This window comes from Dipodomys ordii, unplaced genomic scaffold (assembly GCF_000151885.1).
Source record: "Dipodomys ordii isolate 6190 unplaced genomic scaffold, Dord_2.0 Scaffold117, whole genome shotgun sequence".
NCBI lineage: Eukaryota > Metazoa > Chordata > Mammalia > Rodentia > Heteromyidae > Dipodomys > Dipodomys ordii.
In genome coordinates this window covers 4,114,246-4,141,543 of record NW_012267333.1, presented here as the reverse complement: position 1 = coordinate 4,141,543, position 27,298 = coordinate 4,114,246, and the positions used below count along the sequence as shown (strand labels likewise).

At 39.0% G+C, this 27,298-nt stretch overlaps 1 protein-coding gene across 1 annotated transcript in view; it reads left to right on the top strand.

Moving 5' to 3' along the window:
* Nucleotides 1-3,043: 3,043 nt before the first annotated feature.
* The window catches only part of LOC105995329 (fatty acid desaturase 2-like protein FADS2P1), a 39,702-nt gene continuing 15,447 nt past the window's right edge, over nt 3,044-27,298 (top strand). The window contains exons 1-5 of the mRNA XM_013029033.1: nt 3,044-3,364; nt 13,062-13,172; nt 16,613-16,818; nt 18,113-18,206; nt 25,541-25,666. Coding sequence (XP_012884487.1) covers nt 3,044-3,364; nt 13,062-13,172; nt 16,613-16,818; nt 18,113-18,206; nt 25,541-25,666 — 858 coding nt within the window. The remainder of the gene's footprint in view (nt 3,365-13,061; nt 13,173-16,612; nt 16,819-18,112; nt 18,207-25,540; nt 25,667-27,298) is intronic.

Genomic DNA, 27,298 nt, shown 5'->3' with positions numbered 1-27,298 from the left:
AAAAAACACTGATTAGAGTCTTTGGAGAGTAATGGGCAAAAGGAGTGGCTAACAGATAAAAGGGTGACACTGAATAAGAATAACTTTTAATAAGTTGTAATGTAGAGTAGCAGGGTAACTAGTTCACTAAAATTAATTGTATAGGTTTCAAAATATCTAGAGAGGATTTTGAATTCCCCCATCACAAAGAAACATGTGTTTGCAGTGGTAGATATACCTGTACTGATCTGGGAGCCAGTGGCTCGTGCCTGTAATCCTAGCTCCTCAGGAGGCTAAGATCTGGGGATCGTGGTTCAAAACAGGCCCAGGCAGAAAACCAGAAGTGGCACTGTGGCTCAAGTGTTAGAAAGCTCGCCTTGAGCTGAAGAGCTCAAGGACAGCACCCAGCCCAGTGTTCAGGCCCCACAACCAAAAATAAATAAATAAATAAACAAACCTGTATTGCAATATGAAACCATGCCTTGTAAATATATGTAATTATTATGTCAATTTAAGAAGAATGGCATTAGCTAATTTCTTATAGATAACTTCTAAATGTTATTGTAAGCACTACAAATGAATTGATGTGCTTAATTGTCACCAAGGAAAATCTATGCAGCATTGGTGTTAGTAGCTTTACAATGAGGAAACTGAGGAGCAGAGAGGTTAGGGCACTTGTCCGAATTCATAATCCTAGAAGTGTTAGTCCTGGCTTTTGAACTCTGCACATCTAGCTCTGTACAAAGAAACTGAATGCATAGGAAACAGAAAGGTTTCTTTTAATTGTCTTTCAGCAGGTTTACAAAGAAGTTGCCACTCCTTTTTGTGCTTTTAGTAGATCTCTGTAGAGCAAAATGAAAGTTATGTTCATTTGTCATTTCCAGTTTATCTAGCACAGCAACAGAAAGCAATAAATTCTTGGGAAATCTTTAGCAAATTACTAAAGGAAGAAGCTGCAAATACTTCTGTAATAACTCTGAACCATTTCAGGCTGACAGGCTGGAACACCAGCGTTCTGAAAGCCCCGTATCAGGGATACTGCCGCAACTCCTAAGCCACTGATGTCTTTGAGTCATGGTAACCCCTAGTCTAAGGTCCTGCTGAATGATGAAATAAAAAAGACTCAGTTGTTTCTAAAGATGGTGAAAATGCCAGGAGGCTCAGTGCCAGCCCACAGAAGCCACTCAATATGAACTCAATTAATGGATTTGTAAAGAAATGACTGGATGACTCACTCTCAACTGATAAAAGATGTCAGCCTCTGAAAAAGCTCTTTGTAAGATTATTGGGTCAGGATCTTATCCTTAAAAGAAATTCTGGATTAAATATACTTTAATGTTTGTCATCATAACCACCTGGAGTATTACATCTGCATTGAAGCACTTACTTAAGTGTCCCCAGTGAAGAATTAGAATGTTTTTAGGAAACCAGGGACAGTACTGAAAAGGACTTTGTATATCTGGGATAGGCTCCTATATGTTTTAGAAAGACCTGAATGCAGTATATATGTGTGCACATATATGTATATACATATATACTTACACATATATGTATGCGTAGGTATATATGCATGTGTATATATACATATGTATGTAGAAACATACATATACACATACAGAACACACATATATATGTATAAAACTAACAGAAAATTTAAGAAGTACCACAAACATTGTTTTAAATTTAATTTTGAATAGAACTATAATCCAGGTTGAACCACTGCCAACATTGGTGACCTACTTTCTACTCATCATATGCCACTGATTTAATACAATCCACTAAATAACTTGCCCCTTGCTGTGAAATGGTCTACCAAAGTCTTTGGAAATATCTATACAATATTCAGTATATTCATCATTCATAGAGCCTTTCTTATAGCTGAACAGTGAGGCAATTTTTGCTTTGGAGGGGAATTTGGTAAATAAATAATTTATAAGTAATAGTGGGCTAAATAGTGGGAAATTTGGATTTGATTTTTAAAGATGTAGTTCATCACATCATAAAATGTGCTTTTGCTAAATACTTTCCTCAGCCTCTTATTTTAGATATATTTTCAAAGTCAGAATTCCCCCTTTGTCTTCCTCACTTACCACTTATACAATCTTTTCATCATCTTTGCTTATTCAACCTTCTTCAATTTCTGCTTCTGAACCACGAAGTCTTATTATTATGTCTGTTATCTAGAGGTGGGGAAACAATGTCAAGGGCTTGGAATATTGGATAAGAGCCTTTGGGGGTCACTTGTCACTCACAGAATAATACTGCTGGAATCTTACCTGTGGCAACCAGTCCTTGTTTCCTCACCTGGAAGATGGAATACTGGAAGAAGGATGGGAGGATTAGACGAGATAAAGCGTGTGACAAAGACTTAGTAAACCGTCATGAGTTCTATCTAGCACATGTCTGTTGTTGTTACCTTTATACATGTTGACAGTGAAAAGTGGTGGTTGATGTTGATTCTCTCAAACTACAAGGAAGCTGTAAAAACAAAAAAAAAAAAAGCATTTGAATTCCCTGACTTGTGATGCATGATAACTGTCAGAAGAATATTTCCCAAATCCACCAAGCATTTTGTGTCGTCCTGGAGAGTTGGAAAGTTTTTGCTCAAAAGCTGAACTTGCAACCTTCAAGGTCTATTCACAGGTACTTCAGGGAACAGACTGACCCAACCCAGCTCCAGGAGCACAGGGCACAGCCGCCTCCTCCCTGGGGGCGGAGCTCAGCATTCAGCTGGGCTGCGATTGGTCCAGACTCTTCACTGAAGGGACATTTAATGATGAAGGAGGATGCTGCGAAGAGACCAGCCAGCCTGGGGAGAAGTAAAGACTGAAAGAATGTGCAGCCTCCCTCAGAGCAGGAGAGGTTGGTGACAGACCAGAACAGGGACAGTGGGAAGTTTGTTTCACTATCAGGCTTGTGAAGGGTCAACTGAACTAAGGAGTGTTTCTGCTCAGGCATCATATCTCAGGGGAATGAAAGGGAAGAAAAGCGGTCATTTCGTGGCCCAGGTAGAACAATAGAAATCTCAGGAGTCCATCTAGATGATCCCTAGGATTCGGTGACCATGAAGCTTGAAGAAAAACTTGAGGACAACGGGAGCCTTGTAGGAACGAGTCAGCCCTACCTAGCTGAGACGCATCAGGCGAATGGGAAGCCCAGAGCAAATGGGAAAGCTGAGAGCTATGTAAAGCCAGAGGCAAATGGCAAGAATAATGTGCTCAGCAAGAGTCTCAACACGTACACCTGGCAGGAGATCCAGAGACACAATCAGGAGGCCGACCAGTGGCTGGTGATCAACCGCAAGGTCTACAATGTAACTAAGTGGGCAGAGAAGCATCCAGGAGGGCACCGAGTCCTCAATCACTACGCCGGAGAAGATGCCACGGTAAGGACTTCCCGGCTTTCTCTCTGTCTCTTTCTCTCTTCTCCCCTCCCTTGCTCTCTCCCTCCATGCCCTCCCCTTTTCTGACTCTGCCAGCTGCTACATGGCTCAGTTCTTGGCTCTCTTCCCAAAAACATTCAAGTACGTGCTCAGCTCCACCATCACTCATCTCCTCCCTAACCAATTTTTCAAGATTCCTATCTAAACAAGTCTAGTTAATATGCACACCCAGTTTGGGGCATATTCAGATGTTGATAGTGGATACTGCTGGTGCATTCTGGGTTTGGCTATGTTCTTGGTGTTGGTTTTCATTTGAATAGAAGTGCAATCACACTGTCTAATCGGAAGAAACTGGCAAAGGTGAAGGTGAAGGAAAAATCTGGGGGGAAAAAGGAATATATGAAGTTCACACAGAACTTTCTGACTCTTGTCATTGGAGTGAAAGAAAGAAAGCCATCCAGTGGACACAACTCTGTGTCAATAACGACGAAAGAGCTAACCATTACCAGGACTTTGAGTGTTTGCAGAGCTCTTCTGCACCTGGTAACTCATTCAGTAAGACAAAGATGATACAACCCACTTCTATGGATATATTCAAATGTGATACCTTGCTTCAACCTCCCCCAGTGAAGCTGAATATCATTTCCATATTACAGATGAGATAGCTGATACTCACAGTGGTGACCAATGTGTCACATATCCAGCAATTGATAATGACAAATTCTATTCTTTTTTCACATTCTAAGAATATGTACAATACATATATATGCATATATGTCTAAATAAATTTGACCATGTCTATAAAGATGTTAGTGACAAGTTTTATATTCTGAATGGATCAAGAAGATGTGGTATATATACATAGTAGAATTTTGCTCATCTGTTGGATGAGCATTTGCAAAGGAATGAAAGGATTGGGAGGAAATTGTGTTAATTTGAAGTAAACCTGGTCCAGAGAGATAATAGTTGCGTGTTTTCTTTCATATGTAGAAGCTAGAATCCGTTTATAGACACGTAAGTAAACACATTGGGTGGTGTGCACGTTCATATGAATGTATTAACTGAAATACAGTCGATTTAAGGGAAACCAAAACTAGGGTAATCCATTAGAAAGGCAAAATCAAAGTTAAGCAAAATAGACATTGATATATGAGAGAAAACATTTGCCCTTCATCTTTCTAAGCTTAGCCCGGCTTACTCCACGTAATATGATTTTTATTCCAAGTCCATCTGATTCTCTGCAAATTATGTTATTACAAAATTTCATTCTTCCAGATGGATGAATAAAATTTCATCGTATGCTTGTGTGCACATAATGCATATAAACATATTTATATTTACATATGTGTATATGTGTGTGCTTGTGTGTGTATGTGTGTGTATAGATTTCATTTTCTTAATCCATTCACTAGTTATGGACCATTTCCACAACATTGGTATGGTGAACAGTTCAATAGTGCTGCTATGAACACATACAGGTGACTTATTAAGTCTTATGCCTTTATTATCACTGCATCATATGATAGTTCTATGTTTAGGCTTTTGACAAACCTCCACACTGACTTCCATAGGAGATACACTAACGTAACATTCCAACAAATAGCACACAAGGTTCCTTTTTCCCTCATTTCCTTGCGTGCACTTGTTGCTGGTCATACTTTTGGTGATGGACATTCTGACTGGAGTGACATGGAATCTCAATATTGTTTTCATTTGAATTTCCTTTCTGGCCTTGAATGTTAAGCATTTCTTCATCTATTTATTGATTGTTTGAATTTCATCTGAGAAGTATCTGTTTAGCTCCTTTGCCATTTATTGATTGGATTTAATGATTCCTTGGGATTTTCTTTAAAACTCTCTGTATATTCTGGTTCTTAGATCTTCATCTGAAGTAGAGCTGGCAAAAATCTCCTGTTCTGTATGGTGTCTTTTTAGCTTAGCGACTACATCCTCTGCTGTGTAGAATCTGTTTGTCAACCATCTCTCCTTGTTTGTTGTGAAACAGGAGTTTATTCAGGAAGTTCCAGCTTATAGTATTACATGGGCTGTGTATTTCCTCCCAACTGGAATTTTTATTTTCCACATTGTATAGATAAAGAAATAGAGATCAAAAGAAACAAAACAACGGGCTGGGAAGGTGGCTGAGTGGTAGAGCTCTTGCCTTGCATGCATGAGGCCCTGGGTTCGATTCCTCAGCACCACATAAGCAGGAAAAAACCTGGAAGTGGCGCTGTGGCTCAAATGGTAGAGCACTCGCCTTGAGCTGAAGAGCTGAGGGAGAGCTCCCAGGCTCAGAATTCAGGCCCCACTACCGGACCCCCCCCCCACAAAAAAGAAAAAGAAACAAAACAACAAGCTTGAGGTTAGAATTTAGTATGACAGAGCAAAAACTGAAACCTAGTCTTTTTGTTGCTGTTGATGTACCTGTTGATTTCACACACAAAGAGGCATAGAACTTTTCCAGCTGGATTTCCAGGCCAAGGACTGAAGATATCACTTTGCTGAGCAACAGTCTAAAAGGAGGGTGTGCTACTAAGAAAATTTACAGAAAATTTACTGGTAGATTTATAAGGCACCGGAGACGGAATCTTTGATGCCATCAGCATCTGTTCCTGCAAATCTTAGTTTTCCTGAATTATCCCACCAATGTCTTATTTGTTCATCACTTTTCTGTCTTCATTCTCTCATCTGGACACACCCTGCTAGCATCCCTTGTTCTCTTGTCTGAATGATAGTTTTTAAAATAATGATAACCTTTCCTTGGGAAAAAAGATGGAAGTATCATAGATGTTGATACATGTCTAGAAATCTAGCAAAGTGGAGGAACATTTCTGTATAAATAACAGACAAATAACAAATATAAAAATGATTTGAAAGAGAAACACTGATCTCTTTTTCTTCTGTTCCCTCAGTCCTACAATTTAGGTACAATGGATCAGGCTTTTCCAACACACATCACAAAACTAGCTCAAGGATGTGCTGGCAAAGACATGGGCTTTCAACTATGTTGAAAATCTCAGATAAGGACAAACACAGAGGCTCCAGGTTGTAATTCCACTGTATAAGAAGTGTGGGTAGGAGAACTGCAGTTCAAAGTTAGTCCTGGGGAAAAAGAAGTGTGATCCCTTATCTAAAAAATCACATAAGTCAAAACAGAAAGAAAGAAAATGTCTACAAACATATATCAAATTATAGAGCACTTGCCTAGCAATAACAAGTCTCTGAATTCAAGTCCCTGAACCACCAAAAAATAACTAGAATAATAATGAGAAGGAAATAACCCAGCCTCACTTGAAGTAGCCAGACAATAAATCTATAATTTGCTAGTGATCATTATCTCCCAGAAACCAGGGTATTATTATGCCTCTACTTCCTACTCTAAACAATGAGGAAAATGATTAGTGTAATACTAGCAGATCCTTAGGAACAAAAGACAAGCAGCCTTCAAATATGTATGTGGCAATAAAGAAAAATCACATGCACAGTCAACTATGTATTACGTACCTTAGAAAAATAAATCTAAAGCTGTTCAGAGGAAAGATATTCTCCAAGGAAAGCTGGCTCCAGATTACTAAAAAGTTCCAGAAGGAGCCTCTGGTTACTCACAGGGCTGAGAACTTGAGCCTTTGAATACGTTAGTCAAATTTAGGAAAGTCACTGAAATGCTCTGAGAATCAACTTCAAGATCTGCTAAGGAGAAATGGACCTACCCAGGTTTATAGTAAGTGGAATGTATATTTCATTAGTAAGTGAAATGTATACCAGACATTAAATTATGGTTCACTAGATGGTAGCGATGAGTAGTCATACCACTAGAATCCACAGTTCCTTTATAAATATCATCATTAATTTATGTTAATTTATCATCCACTTAGATGCTCTGATTATATTGTATGCTCTCTAGTTGGAACAGAACGGTATATGATGGGAAGTGCATTGTGCATCCTAGCTAAGAAGTCAGAGCACCTGAGATCAAACATTCTCTATAGAACTTAAAGTACTGAGTATGAGTCTCTACATGGCAGCCCTGAACCCATGTTTGCACCTGCCCATTCTTTTTGCTCACACAGGAACTCTTTTCTAGGCCTCATAGAAAGTGGATATGATTCCTACCTACATGATATATCCATCCCATGGGATTATTTACTCTACCCTTCATTTGCTTTAAAGGCTTGCTGCACAGAGGTACAGTCTGATGCCTAAAGGCAGAAGGTTTGGAATGAAACGGATCTAGTAGGACCTCTGGACTCTGCACTTAGTAGGACCATCCAGTCTTCCATTTACTAGGCTGGGCCATAGAAAGTTGTTCAAGCCTTTGGAATCTCTTTATCTATAAAGGGAAAATAACATCTTAACCTTAGTTTTGTTGTTACCATCTCTGGAAGTGGAATGAAGTGCTCTTTATGGTGCTCAGCATAGATTAAATACTCAATGAATGAAGGTTACTTTGTGTTCTATTATTAGTTCCTTTCTTCTGACATGGGTTTGAATGTTCTCTAAGAAACTCAACTTTCTCTAAGAAAATAAACACATCAAAGGAACATTGACTTAAGTGGTCTCTTTCAAATGATATGATTCTTAAACTATTGTTATAGTACTAATTACTAGAGTTTTGGCCTGGGTATTTTTACTCGTGTGAGCTCACCCAAGAAAAGCCAGAGACAGCTTCTAAGTGCAACAGTGAGGATCAATTATAAAGATTGGCATATAATGACAACATAATGGTCAGTGCTGCAATCTTTAAAATGAGGATCACGAAACACTTCAATAACAGGACACACATATGAATAAATAGCTGGCTATCAATTTTATAGACAGCAACATTGTTCTAAGCTCCACCAAAATGTAAATGCTGCCTTGCATTCACTGATACATGTTTGGAACAAAGAAATGAGATTTATGATCTTATGTGGAGGGCAGCGAGCTTCTCATCTCTAGACAACCTCCCCCATAAATGTCACAGGAAAAAAAAAAACTTCTGCCCTGAGTCACAGATGAATAAGACAACGATGGATGATGAACGCTTATAGTCTTCAACCATCTTGAAGATTCCTATGTAGAGAAATGTAGCATCGTGTTTAACTCCCAAAGAAAATTCCTTGCATGTAGCTTGGGATAAACAGTGTCAACAAATGCAAGGCTGGGACAGGAGAAGCAAAGGAAAGCAGAGGTGGAGTGCATTATGATTCATGTAGGCAGTAATAGCACACTCTTCATCTGAAATATTAAAAGCCTCGCTCTAGCCACTACCCTTGGAGCACGAAAGATCTGGAAGAACAGCAGAAAAGGAGTTCCCCAAAGGTGTGGGAATGGGAACTTCATCTTTGGCTGATTATGAGAGAGTCTCATGAGTAGTTAGCAGTTAGCAGAACTGGGGTATGAACCCAGAGCCTCATGTTTGATAGGTAGGGGCTCTACCACTTGAGCCACCGTCTCAGCTTGTAAGCTTTTCTAAGTAAATAACGGGGGGGAAACCTATATTTCAGTTATCTTATTCATGATATACATTCTCTCCAGTGGTATTTTTTAAACATGTTTGTTTCTTCATACCCTTCTGTTTGGAATTTTCAACCCATATCAATGGACCCAAGTAATCATATTGGTAACTGTGTGCAATTATTTATTAGTGTGTCTAATTTCAAAGCCTGTGATTTTAGCCACCTTTTGCCATTTCAAAGCCTACGATGTTAGCATGGATAGGCTTGAGAATGAGTAGGACTAAATGAATGAAGGAACTAGTAAATCCATGTGATGGATTACATAATATTATCTACATGGATAACAAAAGACTTAGGAATTGAGGTAAATCACCCCGTGCAAAGGTGCCTGATCCATCATTACCTCCAAGTAGCTTAGTCTCAATGGCAAAGGGCAGACATTTTGTGGTGGTAGCTCCATAGACACAAGGTTTGACAAATGGAATGTCTGGAGGATTTCAGGACACACTTGCCCTCTTGGCGGGGCATCTTCCTGCAAGGAACAACTTGAGTAATATTATTTAAATTATAAATGCAGTGTTTGGCCTCAGGCCTTCTGACTTACACGTGTTTCTCTTTCACTAGGGATTATATTGCTTTTATAGGAAAGCATATCACTTCCCTGTTGATGATAGCTAAAAATAAATTAGCAGCATTTCCAAAGTGTTTGTAAAAGAAACATAATGATCACATCTTTGCTATATTGACTGATCCATTTCTAGCTGAATGGCAATATAAATTTGTGAATAAGTTCAGAAGAGGAGATGATGATGGAGAAGAGAGCCAGAAGGCTAGTGAGGGAAAATGAAAGAAGTGAAAGTAGTAAAATGTAAAATAGAGATGTGGGGGCGGTCAGAAAGCGCATAGGCATTTACTACCTGCATCCTTGGAAAGCAAGGCCTCAGTAGTGCAATGCTTCCCGTAAAGAATTGTTACATCCTTATATCTATGCACCTGTTCTCTTATTCACCAGGCATGTATTCATCACATGCTATGTAAGGGGCAATGCAGTGGGTCTTAGCCACACATTAATCCATAGCAGTTACTAGTTCTGGTCTTCAGAAAACTCACAAATAATTAAGAAGAAGCCAATATACTCTTTTATTGCAACCTAATATGAAAAGATCTAGGAACAAAGTGCCATGAATGCCTAGAAGTGATTAGAATTTTTAGTAAATGAATGAGGGGAGGAAATTTGTAATATAGGTCTTAAAGGCCAAAGAAGAGCTTAGCTGTATGGAAGAAGGAAATCAAGCAAAGTGAATTGTACATGAAGAGACACAGACTATTTGTTAAGTGTAAAAGATACAGAAGAAAAAAAAAAGATACAGAAGAAAGTGAGGCTGAGAAGGCACAGGAAATGCCTAGATAAACATACCAAAACAAAATTCCCTTTGCACCATGAATTGATGCTAATGTTTTTAATGAACTCTGTGATTTTTTTTGCTTCTTTTGTATGTTCTTCCCACTATGGTATATCCCCTGTTGTCACTGTATTTGATTTTGGTACCCTGCATCTTGTATATACATTTATCTAATTTGGGGATGGGAAGAGGAATAACAAAATGCTGAAGCAAGGACACAGGATGATCCATTGCAACAATGATACTCAAAAGACACTATGTTGGAAATGATCTTTACATCTTCCCACGGGGTTGTGGGGGAGTAGGAGAGGGAAGAGATAGTAGGAAAAAATCACAAAGGAGGGAGTAACCATGTTCGACAAGAAATACACTCATTACCTTATTCATGTAACTGTAACACCTCTGTACAGCATCTTTACAATAAAATAAAAAATAGTTAAAAAGTTAAACCTAAGATGGAGAAACACCATTATCCTCTTTCCAGTAGATGCAAACTTATTTTAGCATCATTTAAAAATGATCTTGCATTGTGTCCCTTAGAAAAACAATTATACATATCAAGAATGGAGCCGTTGCTTACAACTTCATTGTTTTAGGCCCAGATAATCCCAAATTTCAACCCTGGTTTTGTACTGATGGTGGGATATGACATCAAAAGGACTCTCACTTTTCAAACTTGGTGTCTCTTCCTGTGTAACATAAGTTATACCCTACAAGTTGGCCCACAGAACATCTTTCACATAGGCTGCACGGGGTTAACTCTAGCTCCCTCTCCTTCTCCTTCATTTTACTCCCTCTCCTTCTTTCAGCAGGACTATACTTGCCCAGGAATGTAAGTAACTGAACCTGTTCTTGCAGGTTTTCAACAACAGATTTCACAACTTAGTATCTGGGTTCTATTAGAAAACTATTGAATTTTCTAAAACTTCCTTGCTATATTTCCCCATGAATGCACTGAGAACAAAGCTCCACAAAACAGATCAATACTTACTGTTCTGGAAATGTCTATACCTCATTGGTATTTGTCATCACAGTATAGACCTCCCTGGGGATCAGGAGAAATGATGAACTAAGAATAGTATAATCAGCACATTGTAAACATGTAATTGCAATAGATTACATTCTGTTTTGCCTTAACATTGATCCTTCAACATCCACCATTCTATCCTGCTATGAAACAGCAAAGCAGGTGTAAATTTTGTCAGGATGTATTGCCATGAGAGACCTTCAGCATTCTCTTAATCATTAACTCATTCTTTTCCTGGTCAGAACTAAACTGTAGCCACATAGAATGTGGAAAAAATTTAAACATCCTTGAAATACCATCATCTCCCAAGGAGGATGTAAGAAGAAGTATACAGAAGGAACAGTAAAGCCTGGAATGGTTCTAAAAGACAAAAACCTGAAGTAAAAAAAAAAAGCTAGTTACATCATTACATCTACAGATCCATAGGTGAAATGAATCCACATAGTTAATATTGAATCTATTTCATTACTCTAATCAGTGTATAAGACCTTTATACAAGTAGGTATATATGTATTTCTTGGATATATTTAAAGCAGCTACATGATTTGAAGATGTCGGATTTATTGTATTCATTGATATATTCAGGAACAACTCTTCATTAGCATTAGAGTATAGGAAGACTGTTTCTGGATTCTTGTACTAAATGTGTTATATCTCTAGAGTTTTATAAGCAACAACACGTGTTAATAGCTATTATAAGCTTCATATGTGCTAATCCACATTCCAAATTAATTCATTTGATCTTCATGATTACTCTATAAACTGAGTGGCTACAATCACCTTCATTTAGGGATGAGAGGATAGAATAATACACACAAGTCAACAGACTTGTCCTAGAGTTAGTAAGCAGCAACCTCAGATTTTAAATGTTGGAAAACTGACGCCAAGGTTTGGTCTGTGGATCCGTACTGTACATAACCACCATTCTTGAGTATTCTGTGGCCTCCATATGTTCAACTTACAACCTCTGTTGTTTTGCTTTCCTTTTCAATCCCTCTCACCCCCAAACCATGACAGCACAAAGTCCAGCATTTATCGCTTACAGTCTCTTCCTCCCACCCCACTCCCAAAAAAGCTATTCACATTCTTGTAGAAAGAGAGTCTCTTACTTCCCCATATAAGAAGACCTAAGAGCCCCACTGCTCCTCCATACAATGTGGAGTGAGTAGATGATGTTGACAGGAAGTAGTGGTGGTTTTTGGTTTTTTGTGGCGTTGTAGGAGTCTTTCGTAACAAACTTTGTGAAGAGTGTACTCCTTTAGACAACCCAGATGTAAGGAGTGGGATCTCATGACTTCTCATGTCTTTGCTTTTAGCCACTGTCATTAAATCAAATGTCTTTCTCTGGAAAGACCTAAGCAGGAAGTCTCATTCTTCTGGGTCTTGACCAACCACCTAAAGGAGGCCCTCTTTAAAAGAGTGAATCATCATCAACAGTCTTAGATACTGTGTGGCTCAGACAGTAGAGACCACTTCCATATGTAAGCTTATGAGTTAAAGATTCATCTTGGCCAAGAGACTCAAGAAACTCTTTCCTCTGATAGTCAAATAAATAGTGATATTCCTCCGATGCTCCAGGAGCCCCTGACCATGTTGGCTGTGCCTGAAGAAACACTACCTAGGCTAAATGGGTCTCTGGCATTATGCTTTCATAGGAAAGTCCTAATTCATCAACTCAAAGCTTCCACATGGAAGAATTAGAAGCCAAGACTGTGTGTTGGATGTTGTGTTGATTGCCGAGTTGGGTACAGGTCAAGTAAGAAGAGGTGGGTTGGTGTCTAAACAAATGTGTTTCCTCTCCCACACTTCCAACAAGTATCTGTGATTTCCAGGATGCTTTCACGGCCATGCACCTGGATCAGGACATTGTGAAGCGGTACCTGAAGCCACTGCTCGTTGGAGAGCTTGCCCCAGGAGAGCCCAGTCTGGAGAGAAATAAAGATGTAAGTAATGGGTCAGTAACCCACAAGGGAGAATGATGGAGAAAGGGAACATTTCAAGGTCAATTTAGTATTGGGTTGGGGAGGGGACGGTGTGAGAAAGTACATGACACGCATGTGTAAGCCCACCAGACAGTATAGTAACAGAAGGTACATTTCATGACCTCAGTGGGTACTTGAAACTTTGTCTGGGACTGGGCCCTATGTACAAGTAATGTGATACCATGAGAGATACCTTGATTGCCCGCATCACTCACCACTAGAAGGACAATATGTAAAACACGGATATATTAGTAGACATGGAGATGATTCGTGCTCTGAACAGGGGGAGAAAGAATAGCAAAGAGATTCCATCATGTGACTCAGAACAATGCACCATTTAAAACCAAAGAATTCTCTGCTTCTGAAATATTCTACCTAATACTTTTAGGGGAGGGGCCACTGGGAGTAACTGAAAGACATAGAAAGACAAAAGAAGGGCTAGTCAGAGGGGATTCTGCATCTCTCTAAGCAGAGTCATTTCTTTAGATCCTCAGAACTTTTAAACTACTGTGAAACAAAGAATGGAATTCTTACCGCTATACTCAATAGTCGTTCTGAGTCTCAACGTGCCCGCTTTATGTCAGGAAACTTACACATATTTTTATTTCAGTGACTGCCTGTAATTATGTTTGGTGTCTATGCCTATATTCCTTGTTACAATTTTTAGCACTCTACTCAAAAGTAGCTCTCTGTCTCTAAGCACCTGCTTTGTGTCAGGAAACTTACACATATTTTTATTTCAGGGACTGCTTGTAATTATGTGTTTGGTGTCTGTGTCTCTATTCCTTGCTACAATGGATTTCATGAGCAGGGAATGTGTTTATTTTCCTTATCCCAGTGTCCTTTTTGCTTGCCTGCACAAGATCAGACATGTACTAAGAAGCCCATAAAACAGTGCTGAATGAAAGCTTTAAATATATCCTAACTCTTGCCCATTTTATATGTGGGCAAATTGTCACTCGTGAAGAATAAATGGCCTTTTGAAAATCCCCACCGCTTGGTATATGAAAGAACTGGAATTCTAAGTCACTTTCTCACAACTTCTTCAGTATTCTCAAGAATACCATTCTCTCTTTAATATTCTCAGTCTATGAAATAATGTCATCCAAAGGTTTCTATAGATGAAAAATTTACCTAGATGGCTTTACATAAAGCTTAAAGCGATGATCCTTAATAGAAAAAAATTTAAATTTGTAATGTTGTGTGTGTGCATGTACAGTACTAGTGCTTTAACTCAAGATCTCCAGTGTCCCTTGAATTTTTTCACTCAAGGCTAGATCTCTACCACTGGAACCACACCTCCCACTCCTGAATTTGAGGTGGCTAATTAGAGATAAAAGTTTCATGCCCTTCTTGCCTGGGCTAGCTTCTAACTGTGATCCTCAGATCTCAGTCCCTTGAGTTTCTAGGCTTATAAACGTGAGCCACTAGTGTTCAGCTGTGATTTATTGGACAAGAACTTAAATTTGTTAACTTTTTAAAGTCACTTATACAAAGTACTGGTCCATATATCACTGTGAAGTAGAGAAGGTAGGAGTTTATTTCCTCTTTAAAAAATGAAACAGAAATGTGAGGAGAATGTGAGGCACAGAACTGATTCTGAACAGAGCTGAGACTAATGGTTTAGAGTCACTCCATATGCATATATAGATATACAGATATCACATGGCCATGTTTCAACATCATAGCTCTGCTTTGAATATTGGGCTCTGAGGAAGAGCAGCCTGCACTAATTCACAATCCCAGCCACTCTCAAATTGTTCAGACTCATTTCCAAATCTCTCTGTCCATCAGTTTCTCTCCACGTAAAATATCAACTTTATTCGAACTGTCAGGAAGAAGAATGAGAGAAGTAACGTTCTTCAAAGAGCTTAGAACAACACTGGACATATAAATGTTTGATCATTTTAGGTGTTATCGTGACCCCAATGATGATAGAGCAACTTACAAAATTCCAGATGTATTCCCCTCATGTGGGGAAGATGGCCCCAGGCTAGTGAGAAAAGATGACACCTTGCTTAGTTGATACCTCCTGAAGACTTTCTGTCAGGAAAAGACAACTCTCAATAATGGCTGAGAGCTATAAGACAACCAGGATTTAAAACCATGCTCATCTCTGGGAGGTGAAGTCTGCCACAAGTTTTCTTTAGGTAGTCCATGCAGATACTCAGGTCTTCGTACATAAAAAACTATGACACTGGGTGTCAGGAGTTGTAGGTTGAGATCTCCCATTTGTCACTGACTAGATGAATATTTCAATCCAGTCAGTCTTCTGGATTTTGATGACTTCTACTCAATCAGTCAATTAGAAAAGCTGATCAGACTAGGAGCAACCTGAGAGGTGACTGATAGTAGTTATTCAAACTATCTATGTAGGGTCACCAGAATTGTAAGGTTAATGGAGTACTGAAAGATAAGCCCCATACAGACTTTGGGCCAGTAATGGTTTTTTTAAAAGTTGTACCGCTAGCAGATGATGGTAATTTCTCAGGAAGTAGAGATAGGAGGATTACATTCAATGCCAGCCCAGAAAGCAAATGTTAATTTTGTCCTGCCTCTAAAACAAGCCAGGTATTGTGTCACATTTTTATGGTCCCAGCCACATACAGAGATGGAGGAAAGATAATTGCAGTTCTAGGCCAGGCCAGGGCAAAGTCAATCTGAGACCAGCTCTGAAAAACTAAAAAGCAAAAGGACTACATGTATAGCTCAAGTACTTGAGTGTTTGCCTGCCAATCTTTACTGTCCACAGTAAAGAAAAACAAAAATTTAAGGTTACATCAGTGTATTTTCGAATGAGACTCTGGCATCTAGCATTACTTTCATAGCTGCTTATTGTTTTTATTTGGAATTTCTTTCCTTTCTTCCACCTGTCCAAACTTGATATTTTTTTTTCCAAACTTCAGTCACCTTCTCAACTGTTCTGGCTATAAAACCAGCATAGCATCAAACCAAGTGATACCTCTCGCAAGCCCCTGCACACTTCCCTAGGTAGTGTGGCAAGTTTTATCTTGCAAAACAATATGTATTGTACATAATCACACACAGGCACATTCACATAGTAAATATATAGGACAATGCAAACCTTAACCTGCTTCCGAAAATCTGCTGAAATAATCCTCAAAAATTCATCCTTAGAGCTCATATAAGTGAATTATGTGGTTGTGTGTTCACACTTTTCCATAAAAGAATTCCTTGGATACATTCAAGGGCTGAAAAGAGGAAAGGCATCTTGTAAAGATCACCAGTAACTATGAGAATATTCTGGAAAATACAGATTCATACGCACAACCAAGTTTGCCATTAGTAATTAGTAAGAATACATTGTTACATCCTTATACTCTCTTCTCCCCTTGGGGTGGGAAAACTAATTCTTCTTCCCTTTAATATATATTTTACAGCCACAATTGGTGGAAGATTTCCAAAGATTGCGAAGGACACTGGAAAGCATGAACATGTTCAATGCCAACCTGGGCTTCTTTTTCCTCCACCTTGCCCAGATCCTGGTTTTGGAAGTCCTAGCATGGCTAATCCTGTGTCATTTTGGTAGTGGCTGGACGGTTACAATACTTGTTTCTTTTCTCCTCACAGTGTCTCAGGTAAGCTGGTATTCTAATTCTACGCAGTATCCTAGGAGAGATGCACGTAGATTTTTCTTCCCTTTTTTGATTGGTGTCAGCAGCTCCCTGATATATCTTGGCAGGCTATCATCAAGGTTAAACATTTATCCACATGTTACTAAACTTCACTAAGCCTGGATTCTCTCATCCATAGAGTAAGAACAATCATGAATATTTAAACAAAGGAGGGGGTAACAGTGCTTGATAGGAAATGGATTCATTACCTTGCTCATGTAACTGTAACCTCTCTGTACTGTATCTTTATAATAAAATATATATTAAAAAATTCTAAGAACACAAAGCAAGCTAATATGGAAACTACCTAGCATGATATCAAACACCTGGTAAAGGTTTAATCGGTGACAATTGCTATTTACTCTTCATCTTGTTTTGTGTCTTCCCCCCACCCACAATTTCAGTAATTATAATCTTGTCCTTGGTCCTGTAACATTCCTCTTTTCCTTTCATTCATTGATCCACCAACATGTATCAATGAACTAGACTGATTTCAAGAACAAGGACCATTATCTTACAGAGAATGGCAAGAATGTCTTATAAGGGACAAATAGAAACTGGTGCTTTGGAGAGACTTCGAGAAATCTTAGCTGAAGTACATACAGTATGATTTCTGCACGTGGATCCCAAGATCACAAGACTGTATTGTAGATATAAAGGGAAATTCACACACTTTTCCTCTAGGAATGTGAACATCCATGCAGGTAGAAGCCACTCTGCTTCTAGAAGGTAGAAGACATTCTGCCAGGCAGAATGAGATACAGGCCATCAGGAGTAAAGAATACATGCTGCTTTAGAATAGAAATTCATTTCATTCTCGTTGGAAGAAGTGGGAAAGATCTTCGTAGAGAATTAGAAGTCATGTACAAGTGGAGTCCAAAATGTTCACATCATTCATTTTTTCCCTTGAAAACCCACCTTGCTTTATTCTTTGGAGAGCAACAGTTGGAAAGAAAGCAGGAAACAAGTATTTGGTGCCTGCATGTACTGAATATTTTACTCTATATAAATTGTACAAAGGCCCCACACATCAGGTGTTATTGCCTTCATGTATGATGTAAATACCTGAGAAGAGACATACTGAGTCATGCAGCTCCTAAGTGATCAAGAACCCCAAGGCCTGGTGTTTCTACTCCACACTGGGAGATTGTTAATAGTGGTCAAGAGAGAATTGCGACACCTGTACAAAGGGAGGGAGATTAGGAAGAAGATGGCATGTGTGGGAAATAGAAATACTTCCTGATTTTTTCTCTCCTAGGCTCAGAGTGCGTTTTTGCAGCATGACATAGGACATCTTTCCCTGTTCAAGAAGTCCAAGTGGAACCATCTGATGCACAAATTCGTGATGTGTCATCTCAAGGTACAGGGTGTCAGACAATGAGATGGGGACCCCCCATTGCTATTCCCAAAGACAGGGTTTCCATGCCCAATTGTGTATGCATGCCAGTAAAAAAAATATTTTATCATCTCCCCCAAATATAAATGTTCTAATTATGTAGCTTATACATACTAATAGGCAATATAACATCATAAATAGGTGATAAATTACAATCTTCATTTTTTATTAGAAAACTTCATTTTTATTTAAGAAACTTATATTTTGGTTACTCTGAGGCTATTTGGCACAATCCATGGCATCTCATTGTCCTAAAAAAAAACATTAAATTAAAGATATCACTGGCTGCTAGTGGATCATATCTGTAATCTTAGTTAATCAGGAGACTGAGGTTTGAAGACTGAGATTTGAAGGCAGACCAGGCAGAAAAGTCTGTAAGATTGTTATCTCCAATTAATCAGCAAAAATACAAAAGTGGAGATGTGGTTCAAGTGGTAGAGCACCAGCCTTGAGCAAAAACAAAAGCCTGGCAAGAGCTACAAGTCCTGAGTTTAAACCCCAGTACTGGCATGTAAAATAAAAGATTATCTAGCATATATAATATTATATATATATATATATATGTAGGTATACATACACTATATAAAGTTTACAACAGTCCCACACATCAGGTCTGTCTAGAGAGACACAGAGAGAGAGGTACTGTAAATTCATGAATAAAATAGTCATCTAGCATGGTGCTGGTAGCTCATGCCTGTAATCCTAGCTATTCCAGAGGCTGAGATCTGAATGTTGCAGTTCAAAGCCAGCCAGTGCAATAAAGTACATGAGAATCTTATCTCCAATAATATACTACCCCTTCCCCAGAAAAATCCAGAAGTGGATATGTGACTCCAGTGGTACAGTGCTTGCTTTGGGCAAAAAAGCTCAGAGACAGTAACCAGGCTCTGAGTTATTTGTAATATTTATATTTTACATATTGCATATTAAATATAGTCATCTTAGAAGAAATGTGAACCTTTTTGCTGGGAACTAGAGGGAATCCAGCAGGTCTGATTGATTCTGAAAAAGTAGCACTAAGAAACTAAAGAAAAAAGCTGAAGGAGACCAGGTAAAAGTGAAGAGAAAGGGAGAGAATGGTCAGCAAAAGCCAGGTTGGTTACAAAACCTAAACATATGGACAGATCAAAATGGTGACAGCCGGCCTCATCCGCCCTGGTATAAGCTCCATGGGGCAGCTCCTCTAAGCAGTGGCTAGCAGCATGCCACGCACACAATAGGCCTTCAAATAAGCATTTTTTGAATGAATGATTAGAGAAACAACTGAAACAAGATGACAGCGCATCATTGTTTAGAGTGACTTTCAGCCTTGGCTCTGACATTACTCACAATTTCATCTTCATCACCATCATCCTCATCATCTTTAAGTAGATATACAAAGGGGCTTCTATTCAGCATGTCCGTTTGTGAGCTCAATGCACCTTCATCAAGGTGATAGCATGCCTGTCTCTGTTCTTCAGTGTTCTCATCTACAATATTAGGAGTGAAGCAAGATCTCTACTTTGCTTTTAGCTCTCTGGGGTTTGTAGTCACTAATGCCTCTGGTTCCCACCTCCCTGGCTCTCCCCCAACCCCACACACACTAAACCAAATCCTTCAACCCTTTTAAGGAAAAAAATTTGGAGGACATAGACTCCGAGCCTATGTGTTAGCATAGAAGTTACTAATTATTTATTTTAAAAGCTATTTTGTGGTTTACCAGCTGGCAGCCCCTTAGAAGCAGCCAGCTACTAAGGAGACAACAAGAATGCTGGAACTACAGAGAGAGCAGTAGTCATGGGCAGCGAGGGAGGGCCGATGGGAGATCACAATAGATGGAAACTGCCACCTTCAGCTATTATATCCTGTAATTTTCACAAATGGGGATTCTAGTGCCCCTATTTCACAGTGGAGATAGATAATCAAAGGGTTTGACTATTTAAGCCAATGTCAATACCTTGGTAAGTAGAAAAAATTGATAAGAGAGTTACATGGTACAGACTTCTGAGCAGTGTTTCTCAATTCAACCTACCAGTTAGAGGCACTAGAATTTTTTTTAAATGCTTATCCAGACACCGTTGGCTCATAACTGCAATTCCAAGTACTCAGTAGTCTGAGATTGTGAGAATCCTGGTTTTTTGAGGCCACAGAGCAAAAGCAAAAAAAAAAAAATGTGGGAACAGTTGAACAAATAAGCCAAGCGTGGTGATACATGCCTGTAATCTCCACCCTGTGGGAAGCCGGAGTAGGAGGATCATTGTATGAGCTTCATCCACTCAAAAATGCATGACCTTATCTGAAAAAATATAATGTTAAAAAAATTAAAGCACACAAAGACTGGGAGTGTAGCGTAAGTGGCAGATTGCCTGTCTTGCAAACTTGTAGCACTGAGTGCAAACCTAGTATTCCTCCTACCCCAAGCTGTACACTTTTTCAGATGTTCTGGTAAAATTCATTTGTGGGAAGATCTATCAAACCAGTTTTGAAACTTGCCCTCCCCCATGTGATTCTAACTTGAACCAGAATGACATACTACTGACCCAATGACAGAGCTGCCTTCCACGCAAACTCTGATTAGCTACCGATTAGCTAGGCCACTTTGAACAAGATATTACATGTGTTTGAAGTTCACTTTCTTCACTGGTAAAATCAGGGTAGATAATGGCTTCAACACGGAGGAATAGAATAAGGATTATATAAAGCATCCATGCGCCATATAATAGTATCTGAAAATGCTCAGTCATTTCTAACTGTTCCTGATATTTGGAACAATCTTTTCATAAAGCAATGGCCAGACTCATTAAGAAAAGTATTTAATCGTGTTAGTATTAAGGTAGGAAAGTAGCCCTCAAATCTCAGACAGTCTCATTGACTTGGAAAGAATACTCCCTCTTACCTTCCATGGAGCAGATTATACTATTTTTTTACTCTATAAATACAGTGAAAAAAAATCCTCGAGTATTCCAGTATTAAAGATATGACTACCCCTCAAAATGCTTAGAATGAGAAATGAAAAGTCATTTGATGTGACAAGTTTTACTGAAGCATAAGATTCTCATGGCATGCAATGCCAGCAGCATCTATCTGTCCGTGCTGGATATACCAGGTAAGTGTGGCAGAATTCACTGAGAAATACCACAGAATAAAAGCAGAGCTCTTTTCTTGTCACCATCAGACTCAGGTGGAAAGCTGGCCCAATGCCTTCCACTCCATGAAGGAGCCTGAGAAAGGTGAAACTCGCCTGCCCCTGAGGTCATTGGCAGTGGACTTGGTGCCAGTTTGTACAAAATTTCCCATCAGCCCCACCCCTGCTGGCACCTTCGCACAGCCAATGCTTTCCCCACTGGTTCAAATCTATACACCACAGCGCTTTATATATTGTGTGTCCAGAATCCATTTGACCCAAGTTGAAATGACTAGAACTGATGAACTTGTGAACAGAACGAAAAAATGGGAGTGGAGTCCAAAAGCAAGGCAGGGTGTATTATGTTAGCCTTCATTCAAGCAAAGCCAGTGATTTACGAGCAAGATGAGTATAGGCTTCAGCTACAGGTAGAAGAGACAATCACCTGCGGTGAGGAAAGGTGGGCGGAGAAGAGATGACAAAGAAACTTAGGAGCAGTCACATCCCCTCCTTGCGTTTGCATCACAACTTTTAATTTCAAAACTTGATCTTCCATTCCACCTCCCAATCCCAGGAAAGGCAGAGATACCGAGTGATACACTTTAGGACTTTTCATTCACCCCTGTTGCAAAGTTAAGTATCTTCTAGTCTTTGCAATGTAGGCACAATAAAAGAGATCCTCAAGAAGTAAGCTGCAAATTGACGACGTAGTTTTCAGATTTTTCATGCAATACTGGTGGAGGAGTCCCTAATCTGAAAATACAAAATCTAAGATACTCCAAAATCTATACGTTTCTGAGCTCTGACATTTTCTGACAGCAGAAAATTCCACATCGTAAAACTTTGTTCCATTATTTTTTTTAATTTGGTCAAGGGTTCCAGTGGCTCATGCCTGTAATCCTAGCTACTTAGGAAGCTGAGATCTGAGGATGGCAGTTCAAAGCCAGCCTAGGCAGGAAAGTACCGAAGACTCTTATTGCCATTGAACTACCAAATGTCTAGAAGTGGAAACACCAAAAACCTAGCAGTGAAGCTGTGGCTCCAGTGGCATAACGTCAGCCTTGAGCACAAAATCTCAGGGACACTGCCCAGGCCCTGAGTGTAAATCCCAAGACTGACACAAAAATAAATAATTTTATTTATTTATATATGTATGTATTTATTTCTTGACATCCTGGGGCTTGAACTCTGGGCCTGAACACTATCCCTGAGCTTCTGCTTCTTTGGCTTAAGGCTGGTACTTTACCACCTGAGCCACAATGCCACTTTTGGCTTTTTTCAATAGTTTAATGGAGATAAGAGTCTCACAGACTTTCCTTCCTGGGCTGGCTTCCTGAGAGCCTCAGATCTCAGCCTCCTAAGTAACTAGGATTACAGGTATAAGCCACTGGCACCTGGCACACTTTTATTTTAGTTTTTAATTTCCTTAAGCAGTTGTACAAAGGGATTTCAATTCAACATGGCAGTCTGTAATGCAACTTAGTTAATGTCACCCCTTTTATCATTGTCTTCTATCTCCCCCAACCAAATTTTTCAAAATTGTAAACGAATTAAAATATTTCTAGTCCCAAGCATTTCAAAATAAGAGCTGTGTGACTGTTCCTGACACCACAGTAGACCCCTAGAGATGTGTCTTTCAATCTTGCCCAGCCAGCAAATTTTGAAAACAATACAAAACAAATGTCATTCTGGGGACAATGGAGAAGAATATTTTAAATGGAGACCTTCCTACAAAGGCAAACCTAGGCTGTTTTCCATGACTACATTCTAAAACATTGGGAGTGTCAAGTATGTTGCTTCCTGGAATTTTCCCAGGAAATTGTCAAGTCACACACCTCATAGATGACCAAGAAGGCATTTAAATTAGGCTTGGTTCAGGGCAAAGCCTGGATTATTTCTCCTGTACTGAAAAAGGACTTGACACAGAAATGAGGAACGGCTCTGGGTGTGTCAGATGATTGTCAGGGACAACCAAGCACAAAGGCTGAGAACGTTCATTTACTCGTGAAGGACTCTCTCTCTCTTCTGTCTCTGAGTAAACTTGGCTTCCAGACCAAGCGGCCCAGGTAGAACAGGTTGTTTAGAACACACCCATCATTACCCTGGCCACTGTTTTAAGCTTTAGGGCTTTATGCTGTTAAGATCTGTTCCCTGATCTATTGTGAATCACAACCTGTCTCACAGGTAGGTAGTGGTTAGCTAGAAGATACTGTCACCTGATAGAAGAGGGTCTGGAGAAACTTAATTAAAAAGGGGAATTCACTATCGCCCTTGTTCTTGGTTAGTTGTCTACTGTTCCCACTGGATTACATGTTTGCTAATACGGGCGTTCCTTGAGACCATGTTTACTTTGGCATTTCAAATGCCTGGTTCAGCATCTGACACATGGGACAAACATCAACATAAATAATGAGTGAATGACAGAATAATAATAAGTGAGTGCAGGCGCAGTTTTGAGAGTGAAAGGGTCCTATAGAATTTGACAAAAGTACAGGGCGCAGTGGTTCCCCAAAGATGGGCTAGACATGGACAGCCCCAATTGGGGATACATTGAGTCTAAGATATCAAAAGGATCTTCAAACAGAAACAGATGGAAAGTGCTTTCACAGGCTGTCATGAGATTCAGGAGAGAGCTGGGGAGTAGAAGGAGGCATCCCACTGTAAGGAAGTCAGAGTGATAGGGTGGGAAGAGAATTACACATTCCACCCCTTATGTTTGGAAGTGTGTAGGGGTCTCCTCAATCTCTTAGCAAAGCCCCAAGAAAACTGTGGCAAGACAGAGCTAACACTCACAGGTTTTCAGGCATACTCTCCTTCTAGATGTATAGTATCCAGTATTCTACAGGAGAAATAAAATGCAAGTCACATGAAAATAACCTATCATTTTGAACTTTCTACTAGTTACATTTAAAAAGCAATTTATTCATTCCATATATATTTAAAATAAACCCTACTGGCAAAGACATATACAGAGACTGAGCATGAAAAGCAAAACAAAAATTCAAAACATCAAAATATTGACCAAAACAAGGATAAGAAAGCATAGTAGTTTGAATTGAAACTCCTTTGTAGACCTACTTAAAGATAATTTTTAAAAAATAAAAATTCAAAGCAAAGAAAGAATATTAGAAATTGAAGATAAAGTCAAGAAAATATTACATTCAGACAGCAATAAGGAAAATATTACCAGCATATAACAGATGTAAGAAATGTTTGCGTAATATTTGGCTTTCCTTGTTTTATTGATACTGAGTCTTCAGAATATTGTCTCTTTTATGATACTTAATTCAGCTGGCTACAGATAGTAAATGGTGAGTGTATTGGGATAGCACAGATCTAGGACTACCATTAAGAAACTGCAAGATGTATTAAAAATTGCTGCTGTGCCATGTTCTTCTACAAATAATTAGCATCAATAAAAAGGGCTGGAATATGCCAATGTACCAACATTATACATACATTATACATACATCTAGTAGCTTCCTGTACTACCCAGAGAGTGAATGCCTATAAATGCATTTAGTGGGGGTAGAATGCAGATTCAAAAGGGATGAATGCTTTACCACAACCACACAACAGCATTTATGCACCCAACATATGAGAGAGGTTGGTATACCTCCAAATCTTCTACTTTAGGAAAATCTCTAAAACTTTTAGGAAGAGAGAAAATCATCAACAACCTCATCAGAGAGGATTCAAGCTTGGATTTATTTTTGCAGGAGAGCATTGAAGCTGGGCTATATAATAATCTGAGCCAAGTCTCCCGTGGAGATCACTTCAGATCTATGATTCTTTGAAATATTCATTGAAGTATGCTATGTGGAGCCACCCTTTAATTCCCAGAACTAATTAAAGTCTTGGTAAAATAGAAGTAATCTTCTCTTCCCTGCTTACCTTCAGAATTAGAAGAAGAGCAAAAACATTTCATGTCAGTAACTTGTTCTATATTTTCATTTGGGGGAGTTGGTTTAGCCTCAAAATTTGTTTCTGAATCAGAGAACTGACTTCAGAAGCACTGGGAATTTTTGCCCCATGAGTCAGTCTGTAACCCAGCCTTGCAATTGGGCTATAGAAATGCAACTATCTAATTTTGCCTTTGAGGATGCATTTTAATACAACAATGATAGGATATTTGTCAATTAGTTAATGAGTTAACGAATTGACTTATTAGTTAATCATTTTTTTCTTCCCTCAGGGCTTGTCAGCAAGATGGTGGAATCACAGACACTTTCAGCATCATGTAAAACCAAACATTTACCCCAAAGACCCAGATATTGATGTAGGCCCACTTTTTCTGCTGGGAGATTTGCAACCTATCAAGGTATGTATTTCTCTGCCCTAGGAAACCACAGAACCTTCCCTAGAAGTGGATTCTGGAAAGGCTTTCATCCTTGTGTTTGGAAAGACCTAAGAAACTTTCTCCTTTGAAGTTTAAGATATAGATTTGAAATAACAAAAAAAAGAGCTTCTAAGAACAGAAGTATATTTGAGGTCATGACTCTATGATCATCAAGGTCATTCAGTCCAAACTCCCACACCAGGAGATATGATAAGTCGTATCACCTGACTTGGGCAATCTCAGTGGCAGACAGGTCCCTGCCCAGTACTTACCACTAGCTCTGATGTAATATCAACCACTATTATAAAGAAGAGCATCTGTTGTTACTAGAGTTCTTTGATTATAGCCATTCTAATGGGTGAGGTGGTATCTCAATGTTGTTTTGATTTACATTTCTTTTATGGCTAGAGAGGTTGAGAATTTCTTCATGTGTCTATTGGCCATCCTTCTTTCCTCTTCAGAAAAGTTTCTCATTAAGTCATTAGCCGACTTATTTATTGGCCAGTTGTTTCTTTGAGGATTTGTTGTTGGGGGATTTAATTTTTTGAGTTCCAGGTATATTTTAGATATGAGACCCTTGTCCGTTATATGGCTTGTGAAGCTCTTCTCCCAATTCGTGGGCTTTCTATTGATCTTGCTAGCTATGTCCTTTGCCATGCAGCTCTGTAATTTCATGCAATCCCATTTGTCCAACCTTTCTTTGATTTATCATGTTTATGGGTCTCTATTAAGAAAATTTTGGCCTGTGCCAAGGAGACCTAAGGTTTCTCCTATTCCATCCTGTAATGCTTTCAGAGTGTCTGCTTTGACTCCGAGGTTTTGGATCCATCTGGAGTTGATTTTGGTGCAGGGTGATATATAAGGATCTAGCTTTAGTTTTCTACAAGTAGTTAACCAATTTTTCCAGCACCATTTACTGAAGAGGCTGTCTTTCTTCCATTCGATTGTTTTAGCTCCCTTATCGAAGATTAGATGGCTATAGGTCTGTAGGTTCATTTCTGGGTTTTCAATTCTATTCCATTAGTCCTGAGGTCTGTTCTTGTGCCAGTACCAAGCTGTTTTGATTACTATGACTTTGTAGTAGAGTTTGAAATTTGGTATTGCTATTCCTCCAGCACTGTTCTTTCTGTTGAGGAGAGTTTTTGCTATTCAGGGTCTTTTATTGTTCCATATGAATTTTTTGGAATATTGATAGGTATCACATTCAATTTGTAGATAGCCTTGGGAAGTATTGCCATTTTCATAATGTTGATCCTTCCAATCCAAGAGCATGGGAGGTTTTGCCACTTTCTAAGTTCTGTTTTGAGTTCCTTTTTCAGGTATTTAAAGTTTTCATCATAGAGGTCCTTCATTCCTTTGGTTAAATTAATTCCTAGGCATTTTATTTTTTGTGGGGCTTTTACTATGGAGTTGCTTTCCTGATTTCAGCCACACTTTTCTCATTGTTGGCATACAGAAAAGCCATTGATTTTTGTGGGTTAATTTTATACCCTGATACATTGCCAAAGGTTTGAATCAGCTTGAGTAATTTAGTGGAGTCTGTGGGATTCTTTAAATACAAGATCATGTCATCTGCAAAGAGGGAGAGTTTTACTTCATCTTTCCCTATTTGGA